Genomic DNA, 21,420 nt, shown 5'->3' on the forward strand with positions numbered 1-21,420 from the left:
TTTTGATGACGTGCCGTGCCTGCTGTATGACTTCATATCACATTTATATTACTGAAATTGAAACATCCCCGAAAATCTTGGAGTCGTTAGGACTGTTGCTTTTCCAGTATCGATGTCAATAACAGGCAAAAATGGTCGATATTCTGGATTTCCGGAATACACGAAGCGCCTGCATACAGAAATAAGTTCTTAACAGACATCGTAATTGCCGTTGACTGTATAAAATATTTATTGTTACTATTGCAGTTTCGGCCTTATGGCCCTTTTCAAGTAACACTGTAACAACATATTACAATGTAATAAGTGTCGCACTCATGAGATCTTGTGGGACTCTCAGAGTCAAAAGGCTGCATTTTGACAACGACATGTACTCATGTCAGATAGTTTTATATTCTGACAGAATGTAACTTTGCAGTGTTACTTGAAAATGGCCATAAGGCCGAAATTGCAATAGTAACAATAAATATCTTATACAGTCAACGGCAACTATGGTGTCTTTTAAGAAATATTATATGACTGTGAATCGCAACCAGGAGAAGAAATAAGTTCATTTGGGGCCCTCAATGCGCGAGTCCTGCTCGCACGTGGCAATTTTTTTTTTTTTATTGTTCCAGTCTAAAAACGTTTTGGACAAATGGGATGGATATTTCCCACCCACAGAAAATAAAACATTGGTACCAAATACCGTCCGCCACGTTTTCTACGACATCTTACAGGTTACGTATGTTGAGGTCGATGCAGAAAAGAGGAAAGAAGTTCGTTTGGCGTGAACGCGTACCGCTCTGTGGCTCGAAGTGAGTCCGAAAAGGCTTTGGAAATAATGCGCCTAAAACGGAGTACATTTAGATAGCAGCGGGCAGGCGAGCGGGTGGGAATATTTCGCCGGCGGAGTGTGTGGGCGCCGGCGAGGGGGCTGTTTCGGCGCGGCGCGGCGCGGCTCGGCCCGGCCTCCCACCACACAGCCGGCTCCGCACACGCCCTCGGTCTGGTCCAACCTGGCCCGGCCCGCCTTGATGGACTGCTCTGTTGTCGCGCGGGCCGCGCCGCGCCGAGGTGAGAACGGATAGGCGGCGAGAACATATTATAAATAAAATACAAGCGGCGCGGCGGCGGCGGCGGCCGGAATGAATGCCGATCGTTTGTGGGAACACGCGAGTGCACTTTGGCGGGATAGGACCGGCGCCGATAAGGGGCGACGCGGCGGCGGCTGGGCGGCGAGGGCCACGGCCGGCTGGATGAGGGGGGGGGGGGGAGGGGGGCGGTGGACGGCGACACGCGGGCCTGTGGCGCAGCGGAGATGTGCCGGGCAGTACTGCGAGTGGGGTGTCCACAAAAGGTTCATACCACTTCATAAGGCTGTCTTCAGGTTCAAGCCCTTCTGTCCGTGGTTGCTTGCAAACAGATTTCTTTTTAGGGGGAGCCCACCTTGAGGAAAACGCACTTTTATCTTCTATTTCCCACATATGTTTCGCTGATGTTTCAGCATCATCAGTGTGCTCTTTTTTTATTCAACTTGTTGTCTTTCACAATTTGATCGTTCCAAAAACAAATTCATAAGGCTATATCTTTACATAAACTAGGATATGCACCTCCATACGCCGGTCGATGTGGCCGAGCGGTTCTAGGCGCTTGAGTTTGGAGCCGCTGCCTCGGGCATGGATGTGTGTCATGTCCTAAGGTTAGTTACGTTTAAGTAGTTCTAAGTTCTAGGCAACTGATGACCTCAGAAGTCAAGTCCCGTAGTGCTCAGAGCCATTTGAATCTTTTTTTTTTTTCACCTCCAAACGACCTTACGTTCCTCTTCACAGCTATGTTCAGGATCAAAATTTTTATTTACTTCTCACAGATGTTTAATGAACCTTCTAACAGACGCGCGAAACAAGTTCCTTCCAACGATCTTCGGGTAGACCATACACGACAGTAGGGCGTGCTCAAAACTAACACCTCCCATTTCTTTTCATTCTACTCTCTACATCGGCTGCGAGGCGTTACATGCCACGCATATTACTCGGTCGTCTTTCCCATTTCCCTCGCTCTGAGCACTATGCGACTTAACTTCTGAGGTCATCAGTCCCCTAGAACTTAGAACTACTGAAACCTAACTATCCTAAGGACATGACACACATCCATGCCCGAGGCAGGATTCGAAACTGCGATCGTAGCGGTCGCTAGGTTCCCGACTGTAGCGCTTAGAACCGCACGGTCACTCCGACCGGCCCCACTTCCCTGACACATTTTGTAACTCACTGCTGCTACAGGGCTCAGAATTACAGCTGTAACATGGCAGGTGTTAACGTAACCACTCGTATGTCGGCGCGTGTGGAACAACGTGCTGTAATTGAATTTCTAACCACAAAAAGTGCTTCCAATTGAAATCCTTAGAGGAAAGAAAGGTGTGTATGCTGATGGCAATACCAGACCACACACAAGCGCTGTTATATCTCCAACACTCCCATTTCTTGCTTTCACTGTCATCGAACATCCTCCATAAAGTCCCAACTTGGCCCCATCAGATTTTCAACTGTTTGCAAAACTTAAGGAACACCTTCGAGAACTTCACTTTGACAATGAGGAAGCAGCCCAAGCAGAGGTGAGGTTGTGGATCCACCAGCAAAGTCAAAAACTCTACCGCAGGGATAGTCTACCTTTTTTACCTACTGCCCACTTTTGCGCCTCTGTTATTAGTAACATTTACTAATCATTCATTCGTTCTTCAGTAATGGTGATTTATAAAGTAGGAATGTAACTCTACTTTACAAAATTTTTAAAGCAGAGTTGCAGAAAGTTACACTATATAATAGTAATGATTTACCAAATAATTTGTCAAAATTTTGTAAAAACCTAATGAAAATTTATTTAAAACGCGTGCCGCCCCAAATGAAAGCTTGAACGCCCACTAATGGGCGGTACGGACCAGGTAAACTACGACTGTCCTACAGTAACGGTATCGACAAACTGATCTCTCGTTGGGAGAACTGAGTTCGTCGCCAGGATAGTTACGCCGAGAAACAAATGTGGGAACATGACGAATAACGATTTAGAACGGTAATAATGTTTGTTTTATTTTTAAAGCTTTAAGAGTTTCCACATGAAAATCCGGAAGCATTACTTTTCAGCACCCTCTCTTGTATCTTTTTGTGCGAGGGCTATTTTTTTTTTTCAATCTCCAATCGGTGGCGAAATGGAAATCACAGTGAAAATGAAAAATGTCGTATTTGTAACATTTGGTTACACCTTCCAGCTACTTCTCTACATAGCCGCCACTCCAATTTAGACTTTCGTCGTAGCGTGGTACCAAATTTCCAATGACTTCGTCATACAAGGCAGCCGCCTCTGATTTCCGTCAAATCTTTACTCAATCAGTGCTGCTTAAATGAAATAATCTTATTAAAATGAAGGAGTTGCACAGAGTTATGAGTCTTCTATAGACATTAAGTCGAAACGTCGTCATTTGTGAATTTCCCACGTTTTGTTGTTGAACGTCGTGCCGTGGGATGACTACAAAATTCGCTGTTGACAACATAACACAAAACACTTTATTCGTAACGTACAACAGTTGAAAGTTGCAAGTCGCGCTAAAGTGAAATGCAACAAAAAGAGGAAGGTTTCTGTTTCACTAGCGTCGGACAGATGCCAACAGCGACGGAGTAATGGCAGCTCTAACGTTGTTTTTTTGAGGAGCGTCGCATTGCTATAATGTTACGAGAAGTGACCGGGTCATTTTCCATCACGGGCGTAAACTCCCCATCGTGTAGCTATCACCATTTTCTGTCCGAGGTGACATCGTAAGAAACAGGTTTACCGGAAGCTTGCGTACAGTATGGACTCGTCTTTGCGACATACCAGTGGAGAGTGCATTCCAGTGATATATTGCCATTTCCAGAGAGAGGAATCCATACACTAAAAGTAACTGCGTCTTTTTCCAGTGTCCACGTAGGTCATAGCTAATACTGTCAGGTTGCGTTACAACGCGAGGGAATGTCTTTTAAGAAATATCTATTCCACTGTCGGAGAGACACAGTTACGTAGTAATAACAGGCAGGTGACTAGTAATTAAAACTGGCGCTAATGGCCGGATAACTGACATCTTCTCAAACTATCCTGATGCATCGACAAAACAGTCAGAAAACTGACGCAAAATATTTCCGACCGTGACGAGTAACTTGTTTCCGTCCATTGAGTCCATAACTAGTTACGTCGGCCTACTTTTTAAACTGCATGGAAATTTCGACCACTGTTTACATTAAGCCCCGTTGTTACCCATAAAGGCAGAAAGTCGTAAGATTGAAGTACCTCAAATTAAATTACTCTATGCTTTAAAACCAGTATCAACAAATGTCTTTTACTGTTTAATTTTACTTTGGAACAGAAATTGACGTATTGTAACGAGGCTTTATCAGGAATGCATGTGCACTGAATGTTTCTACTGGCACAAATTCGTCAGTAGTGCCTGGAACTAGACAGATTTTTAGAGTCTGTCTGATTGTTTCATGTATACTAAGCGTAACGCGCACTTATTCTTTATTTGGTACACATTTGAATGTAAGTTGAGTTGTTCTGGTATGTTTCATCATATATCGGGAGTGCTTACTAAGAGCTATCAAGCGCATCTTCTCCGGCGTTTCGGCATTCAGGTGCAGTGTCGGTTTTGCAATATGTACCTGTAGTCAACCTGAACAAATACTGCCCACCATGTCTTTCCTGCAACTGGCGGTGCCGACGGAAAGCGTCTGTTGATTTCCAGTGACAGACAAAATGATTAAGCGGAATTTGCGTAACCATTCTATAGAGCGGTTCCAAATTAGTCTAGTGCGATAGTTGTTTTATCTAACGTGTCAACAGGGACAGTAAAAAACAAAGAATAACCAGTACTCCAGAAGCAACTGAACAGCGCTGCTAGAAGCGGGGGCAGGGGATACAGCCGTCCAGCACATTCAGTAGTTTCCATCGAGACATTGACTGTATGTACAGTAGATTTCAGGGCTGAACTGATTTTTATTTGTTTCTGGGAGAAAAACCTTTGTCAAAATGTCACATGGGACGTAAACGTATCGCAATGACAGTGGATTATCTATCGATCCCGTCTCAGCGCAACGTGTGGAGTACAATACGATCCAAATAAAAGTTTCAGGTTTCCACTCGAAGAAGGTTGCGGAACAGACGAAATTTTTCAATGTGATTCACTCCATACATCTTTATTTTATATTAGGTCATCTCGATGGGAAGCTAACGTTTTATGTCGTATGCTGTACTTTCTGTAATCAGCTTTCCCACAAAGGATCCAGACAAGTTCACGGTATTTTCTGACTGCAGACTTGAACCTTTCGGTTCAGAGTCATCCATATGGTACAGATTTCTCAGTTGACTATTTTCAGATAAGGAATAATGGTCGGAAAGGAATATTTAGTTTCTTTATTGACATAAGCTTACACGTGTAACTACAACTCAAGCAACTGTTCATCTACGATCGCCACTCTCAAGACATGCATTACAGCAACGCTTAAAATGTTCCCTCCCTCTCTCTCATATACCTTGTTACCTATTGTAGAAAGAGACAGGCAGCTACACATCACTAACCAGGTCCTCTTCCTGAGTTTCTACTTGGGCCTATACACGAACGACTTCATGCAGAAAAAAAATCCGGTGTTGGGATGCTGTACACCACCAGCGTCGACGTGGAAACATAAAATTCACGCGCTGTGTTCAGTCTTTATTTAAAAATACTAAGCCTACGTTCCTCTACGTCTGTACGCTAAGGCTTTTGGACATCCAGTAACTTTGTTTGCCGATGATGAGATACTGAGGTTGCCATGGATGCAACAGCTACCAAACACAATCTAAATGCGTTTTCACAACTCATCATTTCATATGCCATTTTGCAAAAGTAGGATATTATTGCCTCTAAGTACGGGTTTTATCGTACGCAGTATGAGGCTCCACTTGGTGGCTGGGAGCAAGACCCGCGTCGAGCGATGGACCGGCGTTGTGACGTGGTCGCCATGTATATGGCAGATGCCGCCCTCGCGACTGACAAAACGGCTGGCACTAGAATACGGAATGAGTTGAGGTCACGTCACGAAATTGGCCGGACTGGAGACGAGGCACAACTGAATTTAATATGAGCGGGAATAACGGGTGGGTCCCGGAGGTGCAGGGGAGGGGGAGGGGAGGGGGGGAGGAGGGGCAGGCGATTTATGGCGGGCGGCGGCGACTCCCACGTCACCTGCGGGCGCGGGGCGGCGGCAGGGCGCAACTGCCGCCACCTCGCGGTCCTCTGCTCACAGCGGGCAGGGGTGTGGCCAAGTGGACTGGACTCATTTTGTTGCTAAAACTTACTGCAGTTACTTACCCACCCACATGAACTGTGAGCTCTGTGCTGTCGTCACTCGTCGCTTTGATCCTTGATGTAGCCTATGTGCACTGTGTAGGGTACAGCAGAAAAACCATTGAGAACAAGTCTCTCTCTCTCTCTCTCTCTCTCTCTCTCTCTCTCTCTCTCTCTCTCTTCTTTCCTCCCTCCAACCCGAATAACTATCTGACGAGATGACGGATGCGTAGGCTTTTTGAATCTATTTTATTTGCTCAGACTGTGTCACCTCGTAACGGAACAGAAATAGGAGGTAACGTGATGTATAAACGACTGCACTACTACCTTTTCCAGCGGAACACTTACAGAAAATCAAATTCTTTGAGCGTCTTATAGGCAGCACTATTGGAGGTTAAAGCAATACACTACAGAATTTCGCAGTTATATCTCTGTTGTTCTCATACTGTAAAAAGATTCTTTGTGTAATCCAGTATGTGACTGTAGTTTGTCATTCTAGTTCGCAGAATTGTCTACAATAATTTAGCTGATATGCGTAAAATGGTGGCAACTGGTTAAGCAGCTGTACAGTAATCCAGCCGACTGGGATTCAAATCCCTGTCGAAAGTAAACCATGTAGGGTTTGTTCCACTCTCAAGTATTTTGGTCTGTTCATATTTTCTTAACTTAAAGTTCATTCGTTATAAATAACAGTTTGACTGTAACTGGTTCATATCATTCACACGTCATTACTTCTCCGAAATAATTTAAAGAGTTCTCATTTGATGCTTCAGTAGCAGGTGCAGCCCACGGCATAAATCGTCTTCAGTTGCAGCTAAAATCATTTGGTCGTCTGGCAACAGTATTGTGGCTAAGAGTAAGTGTTTTGATAACGTTTTTGCCAATTATTTATGACAACATCAACGTAAAAATAATATGGAGGCCCAGAACTGGCAGTTTAATCACTGGACTGAACTTCCACAGCCCTCGTAATGTTCTCAAGGGGCAGTTTCCTTACTGAGAACGTTAACGCTGTCATGGACATTACTGGCGGTTCCTAAGATTTAAGAAAATTTTCCGGCTTGTAACCTCACGAAACTGAAAAATCCTAGTATAAGACCGATTGACTTTGGCGGGAAATTCAGGCTGAATTAAGAAAGAAAATAGCTAACACTCAGTGAATAAAGAAAGGTTTTTGCCCTCCAGTAGAAACTAAGATGCAGTTTTAATTGAAGCTACAAATTACTACTTCGTGTTTTGAGGATCAGACATCCAACATCAGGTGAATTAATGTAAATTAGTACCGTCTGTAAGTATCGATTTTACGAGCTGGCCGGTGTGGCCGAGCGGTTCTAGGCGCTACAGTCTGGAACCGCGCGACCGCTACGGTCGCAGGTTCGAATCCTGCCTCGTGCATGGATGTGTGTGGTGTCCTTAGGTTATTTTGGTTTAAGTAGTTTTAAGTTCTAGGGGACTGATGACCTCAGATGTTAAGTCCCATAGTCTTCAGACCCATTTGAACCATTTTGTATTTATGACTTTTGCGTGACCTGTCGCACAGTTTTTCCGTGCTCGCGGCTCCCGTTTCCTGTCGTATTTACAGTACACACACGTGCATGTCTGCGCTTTACTTACGTGTCTCACTAACACCGTCTGATAATGGAGGTTTAACCTAGGTGAAATAAAAATAGATTTAAGACATTAAAGTAATTCGTTTCTTCAGTTGGTGAGATACAATACCGAAAATACAATAAATACGTAAGAAAAACCTAGGATTGACAAGCGCGAAATAGTGGCTGACATGAACTCGGATACTGTAGCCGGAACTGGAGAATGGGAGATACTGCGACCAACCGTGACTTCGTGTTCGTATGCGTGCCAGGGCGGGGCGTCGAACCCCGGGCCGACACCATTTTAGGGCAGGCCCATCGGCCCGCTGATAGCGGCGAGGTTATTTAGTGTCGGTCGGTGTCCTGCCCGAGATAGCGAACCCACGACCGCGCCGCCAGCGGCCGCCCTATCTGTACTGCGTCTTAATTGAGAGGCCTCCTCTGGGGCGTAAAACAGGGCTGCGACATCAAATAAAAAGATGTTGTGTCCCCTACCCCTCTTTTCCCTCGTAACTGCCCCACACTCACTCCTTCCCTCCTCTCTTCGTATTTCTCGGTGTCCGCTTAGCCGGGCTGACCGCCCCGTTCGCCGCGTCGCAGCTGCTCCGCGATACAGCGCCTGCGTGTGCGCTTGTCTGCAACACTGCCGCGCGCTGGAGGCCGTAAATTTGTCGGGTCTGTTTGGGGGGGGGGGGGGGGGGGAGAGCTCCTAAGTGTCAAGCCCCTAGGCGTGACATCTGCCCACGAGTGCTCGCTGGACTTTCAGCAGTGCTGTGCCACATCTCGCTTCGTATTTCACTGTTAATTCGACATAAATTAGGGTATAAACCTCTGTCGAATGGCGTCCGTGTGTGGACAAGCTTTTAGAAGCCAGCTTTCGCGACATGATTCGCGAAGCGAAACATAAAAAATTACTTCTTCTGAGACGACTGTACCATAATTTATCTGCGGACTCCATTTTTTAGTGTGCGGGCAGTGATGAGTTGCTCTATAGCAATTAGCAGAGCCACTCCCACAGGTAGAAGTTCGATGGTCATTTCGTCGAAGACCAGCTCGGATGCTTCAGCACGTGCATTTTCAATTGTTATAGCCTATCTCGAGACCGGGACATATTCGTTTGGTAACACGGCCAAAAAGAACGCTCTCAAACTACACTGTAGCGTGCTGCGACAAGTGTGTGAATATGTTTATTTTTCTGTATGTATTAATTCTAAGTGATGTTTTTCTTGTAATCATTAGAGTTTATACGGGAATTTTGTGTCTACAAGTAGTATATTTTCATTTGCAGGTAAGCTGAAGTCCGAATCCCGTTGCAGCGCCAGTACTAGCGCATTAACTGCAGTCTTCTGTGCTGGTATGGTGAATTAATACTGCCGCTAAAGGTATCCTTTTTTCTCACCTTGGGAGAGTGATAATAATGGAGCACGAGTTGTATAAAGAAGATGAGAAGAGTAGCATAATATTAATTTGATATGTAACACTCAACACAGTACTCCCTTAGAGCCACTATCACGAATGGAAAGGTCTCTAGGTTCTGCCTGATGCCAGAGTAGCATGATGTTAATTCGATCTGCAGCACTTAACAATTTAATCTTTTAGAGCCACCAACAAGATTGTACAAGACTCTGTAGTAGATCAGTAAATAACTTCATTTTAAAATAAGTGACATTCTCTTCGGTGTTAACTATGGAATTTATGTTTTCTTTTTGATTGCTCAAAATTCTTTGACTGTCACTTGTGTTTCTCACGTTACTCATTAGCTTTCTTTTTTTTTCATGTTGCATTTAGAAACTAACGCATTACTCAGCAGTGCGTTTACTGACTTGGCATTCAGTAGCTCATCACCGCCAGATACAACATTTAGTTACAGTGTCATGGATTTGAAGCGAATCTGCCTCAATATCAAAAATAACCGTTTCCCAGGGTTTGCCAGCTCCACTAAGTAATATTTTGTGAATTAATTTCTGTAAATATTTAAAAAATCTCCCGCGGTAACAGGAAGAAATAGGCATAGGCGGTAACGCTGTTTTGTAGTCGTCATTTATAACTTTGTGTGTGTGTGTGGACCGATCTCCTGCTAGAGCTCACTTTGGTTTGCTAGCACTTAGGAAGCGTGAGACAGATATACTGCTGGAGGAAACGACAAAACAGATGTTGCAAATAGATGCCAATGATTGCTGTTTATCAAACATAAGAATTACGCTACACACAAGAACAGTGAAGAACAGTATCTGAAATTGAAACAGGTAGTGGAAATGTGGTACCTGAGCGTGTGACGTAACTCGTAGTGGATGTTGTTTCTACACTGAATACGTCCAAATCTATTGAATGTAGGACACCAGGCATATAAAGCCAGTTATACTAATCACTTTGCCTTACGAAATAAAATTATTCTACAAATTTCCTTCTTTCAACACTGAATTACAAGAGATGTTATGTGCAGTGATGCTCGAAACGGGGCGAACGACGTACATGCCACCTACTGTGTTGTGAATGAAAGGAGAAAATGGACGGTAACTTCATCTTTCAACTATCTCGAAAAATTTAAAAATAATCGCCCGACAGACATTTGGACTGCGGAGATTCTGTGGAAAGATCGGACCTGTGTTGATCTCGGGGTAAGAAAAACATTGTTACCAGCCTTGCGATCGAAATCATAATCATGGTACAGGTGCAATGTCCGTGAGGCTCTCAAATGTCGTGTACAATATTTCACATTGTTTCCGCTTGACGATTTCATTGCGTTAGTACGAAGAAACGCAAGTTAAACTTCGTGTGAATTTTTTTTTTCTTCAGCCTTCTACCTAATTTGTTGCGACCGACCACTATTTCTTCTTCTGTGACAGCGTCTTTATCTCAGAGTACCGTTTATACTCAAAGTCCACAATTATCTGTGGAAATAATCCAATTTGTGTGTTCCTCTGAATTTTTTGAGGCTATTTATGGTACCATGGAAGTAATCCCCTGATGTATCATTCAGTCCCTTGTCCTAGGTGCTTGTGCTAGTCTGTTTCTAACCTCAGCCTTGCTCCTACATACACTGTTTGTCCACGATAAGAAGACCCAATTTACTGATGCTGGCAGTAGCGGAGAAAATCGGCACTATTTGGAAAACGCTTATTTGTCTCCGAGCCCCGCAAACGTACACGCTTAATCAGCCCTGCTGCCGTACAAGCACAAAACACGGAGCCAGGCAGCATTGCGGTAAGAAGTGGACGTTAGGCTCGCTTCACCGCCCCTCTCACCGAGGCGGTCCAGTGCAGATCAAGGCATGTTTCGTGCCGTTCTCCATAGCTACCCTTCATGTTGAGGCAAACAATACATAACTTTTTATATACCGCGAGATATGCAGTCGCTACAGCATAATGGCTTCGACTGGTATGCTTCTTCACGACATCTACTGTGTGGTACCCAATTCTGATGTTGAATTTGTCGATGATCTTATTTCTTGTGTCGCATTAGTGTCGTACCACTTTTGAACCGTCCAATGCGCTGTTAAATCTTACAAGTGACTTTCTGCCAAAACAAAGATGTCACCTCGGGATAGTCTTCGAACCTCGATATTGGTGCGGGCGGTCGGCAGTGGCAGTAAGTTCCACATTTGTTCATCTCGGCTTTTAAGCTGCCACCTGCGAAAGTTGCGGCGTGCTACCCGCCCTTAATTACGCCGGGACGGGCCCGCCCGCCTTATCGCGCCCTCGCGACCGGGGCGTAATTTCAGCCGACGTCTTGTTAAGGCAGCGGCGGCCGCGGATAAGTCCATCACTGGTCACGAGGGGACCTTATTAACAGCCGCGGAGCATAAAGGCGTTATTACCAAAGTCTCTCCCACCAGCAGCACGCGAAACCGGCCCGGCCTGCCGGCCACCACCCCGGTGTTTTTTTATGCTGGGCCGGCGACTGCAAATCGCGCTCACACTGAGAAACGTTCACTGTCAATCCCTTCCTCTCATCTTTACACTCTAGCCCATACCTGTCTATACAGCTGCTGCGCCGTTCACACATAGGTGGCGCATAGGACTTTCTATCTTGAAGAACCAACGCACTGATGAGCCAAAACTGTATGACCATATGTTTAATAGCTTATTTGTCCGTCTTTGGAACGAAATACATAATTGATTCTGCGTATCAGGGATCCAACAGTTAGTTGGTAGATTTATGGAGGTGTGTGGCATTAGATGTCTACGTATAGATTACGTAATTCGCTTAAATAAAGGGAGGCTGATCTGAGTAAATCGGTGATGGCACCCGATAGCCATCTAGATGGGTTCCGTGGGATTTACAGCAGGCGAATGTAGTAGCCGAGACATCGATTTGAGATCACTATAATGCTCCTCAAACCACTGTAGTACGCTTCTGGCTCCGAGACACGGACAATTATCCTACCGAAAGATGACATCGCCGTAGGGAAGACATGAAGCATGAAGGGATGTAGGTGATTCGCAGCTGTCAGCGTGTCTTCGATGTCTACCACAGGTCCCATGCACCCGCAGGACAATGTCTTCCGTAGCATTAAACTGCTATCACCAGCCTACGTGCGTGACGCGCTGCACGTTTCGAGCCGCCGTTCACCACGGCGACGGCGTTTGTGGAGACGACCATCGACCTACTGCAGCCAAAATGTGAATCACCCAACAAGCCGACACGTTTCCAGTGATCGACGGTCGAATCACTATGGTCTCGCGCCACTTTCCGTCGTAACTGACGATGTCGTTGAGTCAACATGTGAGCACGTAGATGCCACAGATCACCTTCTACCCTACTTTACAGAGCAGATAAGCCTACGAACCTCACATCCTGTGGTGACTCGATGACGTCCAACCATTTAGCGCTTAGTGGTAGTTCACTGTTCTACTTCCTCCCGTAGATGATCACGCAAGTAGGATGTGGACACTCAATCAACTTCGAAGTCTTCGAGAGGCTATGCTTAATAATAATCTGCCCTTCGTCAAAGTCGTTTTTTCTGGACTTGCCTATTTTCAGCCCATATCTTCTCTACCGTGATCGCCCGTCCCTATCTGCTCCATGTGCCCGCAACGCTACCACGCTGCATCCATCGTCGCGGTGGGGAGTGGTGTTGGCTGATCACTGTATATATACACACACAGCGGCGAACGCCGCTACGGCGACCAGGTTCCGTTCAGACAGCAGCAGAACGTAGGAACGGACGAGAGCGGGGTCCAAAGTCCGCAAAAAATACGCTTTCACTGAGACGAAACCGCAAGATGAAATTTCGAGACATACTCTAGTATGCTAGACTAGCAATAAACCTCCCTAAGGTTATTTACCCTTACAGTACATGGAGTTCATAAAGTGAATGTAAATTTATTTAGGCACCTATAGATTTATGACTTCAAAAAAAAAAAAATGGAGGAGAAGAAGAAGAACACCATAGATATAGGTGTTGTAATATTTATTTTCCATGTGAAAGGCAAAAAATTAAAACTGAAACATACATAACTCCAGATATGTTGAAATCGTAAATAGCAAAAGCTAATCTTATCAGGGTTTTGCAAAATAATTCACGGATTCAGGCTGAATGCCTAGCTTAGGTAACGACAACGTTAAAGTATACTGAAATAACAAAATAAAAGTACAATTATAACAATAAAACTATCTCCAACCACAATCATTGTCAGTGTTCTTGTAATGAATTTTTTACTCTGCAGCCGAGTGTGCACTGGTATGAAACTTCCCGGCAGATTAAAACCGGACCGGGAGTCTTAACACGGGTCCTTTGCTTTTCGCGGGCAAGTACTCTATCGGCTGAGCTGCCGAAGCACGACTCACGACCCGTCCTCGCAGCCTTACTTCCGCCAGTATCTAAGCTCCTACCTTCCAAACTCCACAAAATGCAGGACTAGCACTGCTGGAAGAAAGCGGAAGGACTTCTGTGAAGTTTGGATGGTAGTTGGTCAGGTACTGGCGGAAACAAAGCTGTGAGGACGGGCTGTCAGTAGCTCTTGGGTAGTTCAATCGGTAGAAGACTTGGCTGCGAAGAGCAAAGGACCCGGGTTCGAGTCCCGGTCCTGTTTTAATCTGCCGGGAAGTTTTATTTATATTCCTAATTTGGACCGTAAATCTGCAGTTGTGGTAGAGACAATGAAACATTTTCAAGGCGATTTTTTCAGCATAAAATCTCCAAGTGAACAGCGCTGAAACAAAAAACCACAAGTGCGGAAGAAATATGGTCTCTGTTTTTCCGCACAATACCGAATCCGAAAGAAAGCCTTATGTTTTGGGTCGTAATACATTTGACATTCACATTATATATTCTGATGACGAAGGCAAAGCAACTGTCGAAACTTCACATTATCAGCACAGACTGACAGTTTCAGGCTTCATAAAGCCTGCTGGACGTACGCAGGAAATTTTATAACGTGTAGGCTATCTGTCGTCCTTTTCGGAAACTGACGTTTGTAGCGACATAATTCACTAAGAAAAGTAGTAGTGTCGATATCAAGATCTGAGCTGAGTACTAAACAATGAAGGAAAGACTGGAAGATGGAAGCCATATATAGATGGGCTATACAAAGTAAACTAACGTGAATACAGTATTGAAGAAAGACGAGATACTGTAGCAAGAATTTGACATAGCATTGAAAGACCTAAGAGTAAACAAGTACGTCAGATTAGACTTCAATTCCTCATAATTATGGGCATTTTGGGAGAGCCAGCCATGACAAAACTGTTAGACATGGAGTGTAAGCTATATAAGTCAGACGAAATACCCCCAGATTTCAAGAAAAATGTAATCATTCAGATTCCAAAGAGTGCAGGTACTGATAAGTTTGAATATTCGCGAACTATCGGTGTAATTAGTAATCGTTGTAAAATACCGACACGAATTGTTTACGAAAGAATGGAAGACAAATACATGCCGATATCGGGGAAGATTAGTTTGCGTTCCTGAGAAATGTCGAAACAGGCAAGGGATTACTCAACCTATGACTTGGCTTAGAAGATATATTGAACAGAGGCAGTCTGCGTTTATAGCAATTGTAGATTAGAGAAAGTTTTCGACAATTTTAGATTATATTAGATTAGATTAGTTTTTCGTTCCATAGATCCGTGTTGAGGAGATCGTCGTGGATGTGGAACATGTCGCCTTTTTTTATTTTATCTTATTATATTTTTTTAAGCTGAAATAACAATACTAATAGTATAAATATATACAACACATCATTTGTTTCTATTAAAAAATTCGTCAATGCAGTAGAAGGAGTTGGCCACTAGTAAGTCTTTCCGGCTCCTTTTAAACTGATCTCTATTTGTAACTAAATTTTTTATGTTTGTTGGCAAATTATTGAAGATGAGTGTTCCTGAGTAGTGGACCCCTTTTTGAACTAAAGTAAGTGCTTTTAAGTCCTTGTGCAGATCATTTTTGTTCCTGGTATTGTATGTATGAACTGAGCTGTTTGTTGGAGGAAGAGATATATTATTTAGGACAAATTTAATTAAGGAGCAGATATACTGAGAGGCAGTAGTTAGTATACCCAGTTCTTTGAAGAGGTTTCTACAAGACGTCCGTGAGTTTACTCCACAAATAATACGTATTACACGCTTTTGGACTCTGTAAACTTTTGTTTGACTTGAAGAGTTACCCCAAAATATTATACCATATGACATTATGGAATGAAAGTAGGCAAAGAATGCAAGCTTTTTCACTTTTACGTCGCCTATGTCTGCTAACACGCGAATTGCAAATACAGATTTGTTAAGGCGTTTCTGCAGTTCTGTGGTGTGCTCCTCCCAACTGAATTTATTATCAAGTTGTAATCCCAGGAATTTAAGACTGTCAACCTCTTCTATCTGCTCTTCTTCGTACTTTATGCATATGCTGGGTGGAAACCTCTTACAGGTTCTGAATTGCATATAGTGAGTCTTTTCGAAGTTTAATGTCAGTGAGTTGGATTTAAACCATTTATTAATATCCATGAAAATATCATTAGCAGATTTTCTAGAACTACACTCGACATACTATTTATTGCAATACTTGTGTCATCTGCAAACAAAACGAACTCTGTTTCTGGCAGTGTAACTGATGACAGATCATTAATGTACACAAGAAAAAGCAATGGCCCTAAGATGGATCCTTGTGGGACACCACATGTAATTTCTTCCCATTCTGATGATGACTGATGACTTAATTCACTAGTCCCTTGCACTGACACCCTTTGTTTCCTGTTAGCGAGGTATGACTTGAACCATTTTGCAGCACTGCCCGTGACACCATAGAATTCTAATTTATTTAAAAGGATGTTGAGGACAATACACTGTGTGAAATTCTGAAGGAAGCAGAGGGTGAAAAGTTCTCTACATCTTGTCCGGATACCACAAACACCTATAAGCGTCGAGAGGCATTTAGGGGAAGCAGAAGGTGAGGAGAGTGAGAGAAGGCTTGGCTCATCCTTTATGTTGCCTGTACATTTGCTGCTCAACCTGTACATTGAGTAAACAGTAAAAGAAACGAAGAAGAAGTTTGAAAAATGAATTAAAGTTCGGGGAGAAGAAATAAAAGCTTCAGGTTTGCCGATAAGATTAGCTCGGAGACGGCTAAGAACTTGTAACATCAGTTGAACAGAGTGAATAATGTCTTGAAAAGAGGTTATTTAGATGTAAATCAACACGAGTAAAACAAGGGTAATGGAATGTAGTACAGGCGATGCTGAGGGAATTACATTAGGAAATGAGATATTAAGATTACTAATGAATTTTGCTATTTGGAGAGCCAGCTTGCGATGGCAGAAGTAGAGAGGATATAAAATGCAGTGTGGCTTCAGCGTTCCTGAAAAAAAATTCTAAAATCGAATATAAATGTGCCTAGAGTGTAGTCTTGTACAGAAGTGAAACGTGAACGATAAATTGTTCAATAAGAGGATGTAAGTCTTCGAAATGTGCTGTTACAGAATAATTCTAATATTAAATGAGTAGATCGGTTAACTGCTGAGGTAATGAATCGTATTTGAGAGAAAAGAAATTAATGGCACAAGTTGACTAAAAAAAGGGATCTGTTGATAAAACATTTCTTGAGAGACCAAAGAATCGTCAATTTGGTAACGGAAGAAGTATGGGAACTAATAATTATAGAACACTACCAAGGATTGACTACTGTAAGCAGGTTGGTTGCAGTAGTTATGCAGAGATGAAAAGGCTTGCACAGGATAGACTAGTTTGTGGGTCTGGACCAGACTAATCTTTAGACAGAAGACCACAAAAACAATGGAGGATGGGCCATACCTACATCTACATAAACGTTTCACAAGCCACGGGACAGTGTATGGCGGGGTATTTTCTGTTCTATACATTCCCACATTCAATGTTTATATGCCTCTGTAACTACCCTCATTCTATAACTGTGTTACTCAGATCCATACCACACTTATCGCACAGTCTTTTTGGTATGCCGTTTCCTTAGATTAACTCAGCAGATTTTGTTATTGGATAGCATCGGTATTTTTGTAGACATTAAAGTGATCTATCATTTATTAATATAGGAGAAAATTTTGTCCATTTGTTTCTGCATTTCTTTACGAGCGCCCAACGACGGCGATGCCTGCCTTTGGACAACGGCATGTTCGGTGAACAGTCTACCGATTTTGACGAGCACATATAACTAGTTTATGTATATGGATAACAGTAGGAGTCTCAATTATACTTATATTAGTTGTGACAGGGGCGTCGAACGCAAAAGAAAGAACAGTTCCTCAGATCTACAGATTCATATTGACAATTTCAGTTAGCAGTTCGGTCATTTCTGATAGTGCTTCTTAATTTCTCCAGTGACTGCCGAAAGATGTCAGACGTGCCGTCCCTCTATTGGCTGAGTCTCGTTAAGTGGTCTTGGCGCTCAGTGCTTCACTCATCTTGCTCCTGCCACAATGAGCAGCACAAGATCCTGAAATATTTTCCTCGGTCATCCGAGCATTATCTGTAGGTTAACGTGGCAGCAGTAGCAACGTTTTAGAAAAGAATAAAGTAAGGCCACAGCTGGTTCGCTATGACAACTTTCACGTTTCAACTTAGAAACAATAGGCGACTACAACTAGCGAACTGGGTTAGGTGTTTTCCCTTTTCCCTCCCATACTTACGTGTACGGTACGAAGAGAGACCAGGCGGAACGACTGTGGCTCCATTCTTCCCTTTCGAGCAACTCTCAAATCTGCCAGAGGGCTCTCTTCCTAGATCGAAACCTGTATTTACGAATTGACCAGCCTGAACCGCGCGTGTATGGGTGCCAACTACCAGTGCATCATAAACTTTCCTCTAGCGCTGTGCGGGGAGGAGAAAGTAGTGCGAAGGCAGGGCGACCTCTGAACTGCAGCGGCGGCGCGCCCCACCTCGCGCGCAGCCAGCAGCTCGCGCTGTCATTCCCGACCGTCCGCCCCCACCCTGACGTCTCTGTTGCCTGCCCTGCTGCGGAGCCAGTCTCGTGTCCAATGGACTGTCCATACACCCTTCACCACTAACAGCGTCATTCAGCCCACCTCTCATACTCCCTGCATACTCACCAACGGCAGAAGACGTCCGAAGGTACACTGCTGCACACACACAAAGGCTCTAGGGCCTTGAAGATTATGTAGGAAAAAAAATTAACTAGCGAGCATGCTGTGTCAAGAAACAGGGAGTTCAGGATTTCATTACTTTCCGTTCGTGCTCTATTCTTAACAAGAAGCATTTGAAATCTATTCTTATTCTGCAGTCTTTGCTTGGTAGAAAATCTTTGCTTGTGAACGTTAATATTTCTTGCGAAGCTTGTCGGAAGCAGGGTACGTTGTGAGACATATCGCGATGTGATCACGTGAATGCAGTGTGTGGTGGTGTTTGCTATGAGCCGTTTCGTGTTTTCTGATTATTCATTTCGGTCGAAATAGGAATAAAATATTGAACACTGGAGCAAATGTACGTGAGCACAATACATTTCCTTCCTTTGTTTTCATATAGACACACATTTTCGCTTTTTAATGTTTGTGTGTCACCTATACAACGTGGCGTTCCCTTCATAACTATTGTCACGAAACGCTGTTTCTGAAGACATGGACCGTGCAATAAAGACAAATGTAACCATCTAAAGTCGAACGTATAGCGTCCGAAATCGGTAATGGCTTTAAAATAAATGCTTTTGTTGGTTGCGATCTCTCTCTCAGCAGTCTTCAATTCAACAGTACCGACAGAGTTTAACATAATCCACCTTGAATAATTTTACTTCAGCTGACCCAATGAAAACTAAATATTTGTACTGCCTGCACCAGTAAGAATGGACACTTTTCAAGGATATGACAGAAACGATCATTCGAAAGAAAACAGATTCAGTTAACGCGTGCTGTAAAATGCGTGTCTTGAAAGCGATGAGCACTTGTTCATATCCGTTACTTTCAAACACATCCCTTCTACTGGACAGATGGTAGCAGCTCGTAAGTTATGCACTTTAGAGCCCATGTTTACTAGACAAATGGTTCAAACGGCTCTGAGCACTATGGGACTTAACATCTGAGGTCATCAGTCCCCTAAACTTAGAACTACTTAAACCTAACTAACATAAGGACACCACACACATACATGTCCGAGGTAGGATTCGAACCTGCGACTGTAGCAGCCGCGTGGTTCCGGACTGAAGCGCCTAGAACCGCTTGACTAGACAATTTTTCTTTTTTGTCCATACTACGTCCCCCTAAAATGTGGAAACCAACGGGCTTGCAGTAGAAGAGATTTGTTTCACAGTATCCAAGATGAAAAGTCGGTCATAGCTCTTAAGACACGCATTTTACAGCCCACGTTTACTAGAGTGTTTTGCTGCGAATGATCGTTCCTGTTGTATCCCTGAATGTTCACCAGTCCTCCTGGCACATCCTAAATATATGTAGGCCATTTAACACATATACAGGACCATTCTGCAGTCAGAGTAGATATTAAAAAGATACCTATAAGTAATAAAGCAGACACATTAATCCATTACAATAGAAATGGCAGTCGTATCTGTTACTTCATCACGGGTGGTCACCATTGACAAGAAATGTGACGGTTCTGATAATTCAGTGTTACAGATATTCGCGCTCAGCAAGATTTCATGTACGGCTCATTCATTCGCTGCACAAGGAAACAGCGCCGCTTGTCGAGAAATCACGCGTACTGTGCCATATATTCTCATTTGAAAACTTTCTCTTCGTTGCGTCCAGTTAAAACCGCGGTAACACTCACATTTGAGTGGACAACGGTTCAGATCCCACCCAACATCGATATTTAGGCATTCCAGGTTTTTTCCGTAAATCACTTAAGACGAGTGCCGTGCTTTTCCCTTTAAAAAAGACACAGCCGATTTCCTTCCCCAATAGGAACCCGTGGTCGCCGACGCCTTCGGGACGATGATTCCTAGGCTTTCCCGCTGTTTTTGCAGTGTGTGAGGACTTGTCGTGAAAAGCACATTCGACTGCAGATGGGCTGTCTGTTTCCTTCCTGCAGATGCCCCCTGCTGTCCGCCTCGGTTGTCTCCAGAATGAAGGCGATGTCGCGAAATAAAGTCTCGCCAGTGGCCGGGATCTCTCGCAGCGGCATTAATCTTTCTGTCTCGGGAATTATGCTAATGCGGCCTTGTTAATGGGCCGATATCTGCATCGCTACACGGGGGCACGGTGGGGTACGTCGCCGCCGGCTTCTGCCGATCCCGTTCCCCCCGCTGCCGGCCGTGACAGCGTCGCAGGCCCCCAAGATAGGCGCGCCTCACCACTCATTAGCCGGCTTTCTGTCCCACTGCGCACGCAAGGCGCTTCATTTGCTCGTACGATTCGCCATCTGCACTCGGCAGATAATAAATCGTTGTGGAACGTAAACTGTAACACAACGGTAAGTGTTGTTCATTGTTGCCCTCGTCGGCCTTCTTTTCATCCATCGGTCGCCGATCTTCTTCATCGTCAGTACCAAAAGCCATCGAACAGTGATTTACTTCCTCTGGAGAGTATTTGTCATTTTTCAAGCCAGCGGTCTTTCGACGTATTTGTTTTGTCCTCCTGTCTTTTGTTACTTTTCTCTTCATTTCCGCGGGACTATTACACCCAACGTTATCTGTTTTGCACATTCTAGTCTTCGTCTGACCCTTCAATTCTCCCCATTCACTGCTCCTTAGAGCGGCAAGTGAACTATTCCTGCGTGGCATAGCAAATATCCTACTAGCTCGGTTCTTTTCCTGCTACGGAACTTCCCTAAACCTTTCTCTTCACCTATTCTTATTAGTCTTCTCCTCGTGCGTTATCTGTAGACTTAATTCCTGCGCCGTTTCGCCAGATGTTAATGTCCGAGTCGGTTCTTGCAATCACTTGCTGGACCTATTTCCACTATATGAGACACTTGTCTCTACTTTATGCTGTATCAGTTACCTCGCCCACATTCGTGTTGAATATGTTCGAAATGTTATTTGCCAAGAAACGTCCTGGTAGGTAAAAAGTGTGTGACGAAGCACGAGTTGCAACCAGAACCTTTCTTCACATGCTGCGCTATCCAGGCTTGACTCGT

At 44.0% G+C, this 21,420-nt stretch overlaps 1 protein-coding gene across 1 annotated transcript in view; it reads left to right on the forward strand.

Moving 5' to 3' along the window:
* LOC126278175 (protein dachsous-like) overlaps positions 1–9,594 on the forward strand; it is a 719,869-nt gene extending 710,275 nt beyond the window's left edge. The window contains exon 3 of the mRNA XM_049978072.1: positions 9,203–9,594. Within this exon, the coding sequence (XP_049834029.1) occupies positions 9,203–9,211 (9 nt within the window). The 3' untranslated portion in view covers positions 9,212–9,594. The remainder of the gene's footprint in view (positions 1–9,202) is intronic.
* Positions 9,595–21,420: the final 11,826 nt, after the last annotated feature.

The sequence above is a fragment of the Schistocerca gregaria genome, chromosome 6 (genome assembly GCF_023897955.1).
Source record: "Schistocerca gregaria isolate iqSchGreg1 chromosome 6, iqSchGreg1.2, whole genome shotgun sequence".
Classification (NCBI taxonomy): domain Eukaryota; kingdom Metazoa; phylum Arthropoda; class Insecta; order Orthoptera; family Acrididae; genus Schistocerca; species Schistocerca gregaria.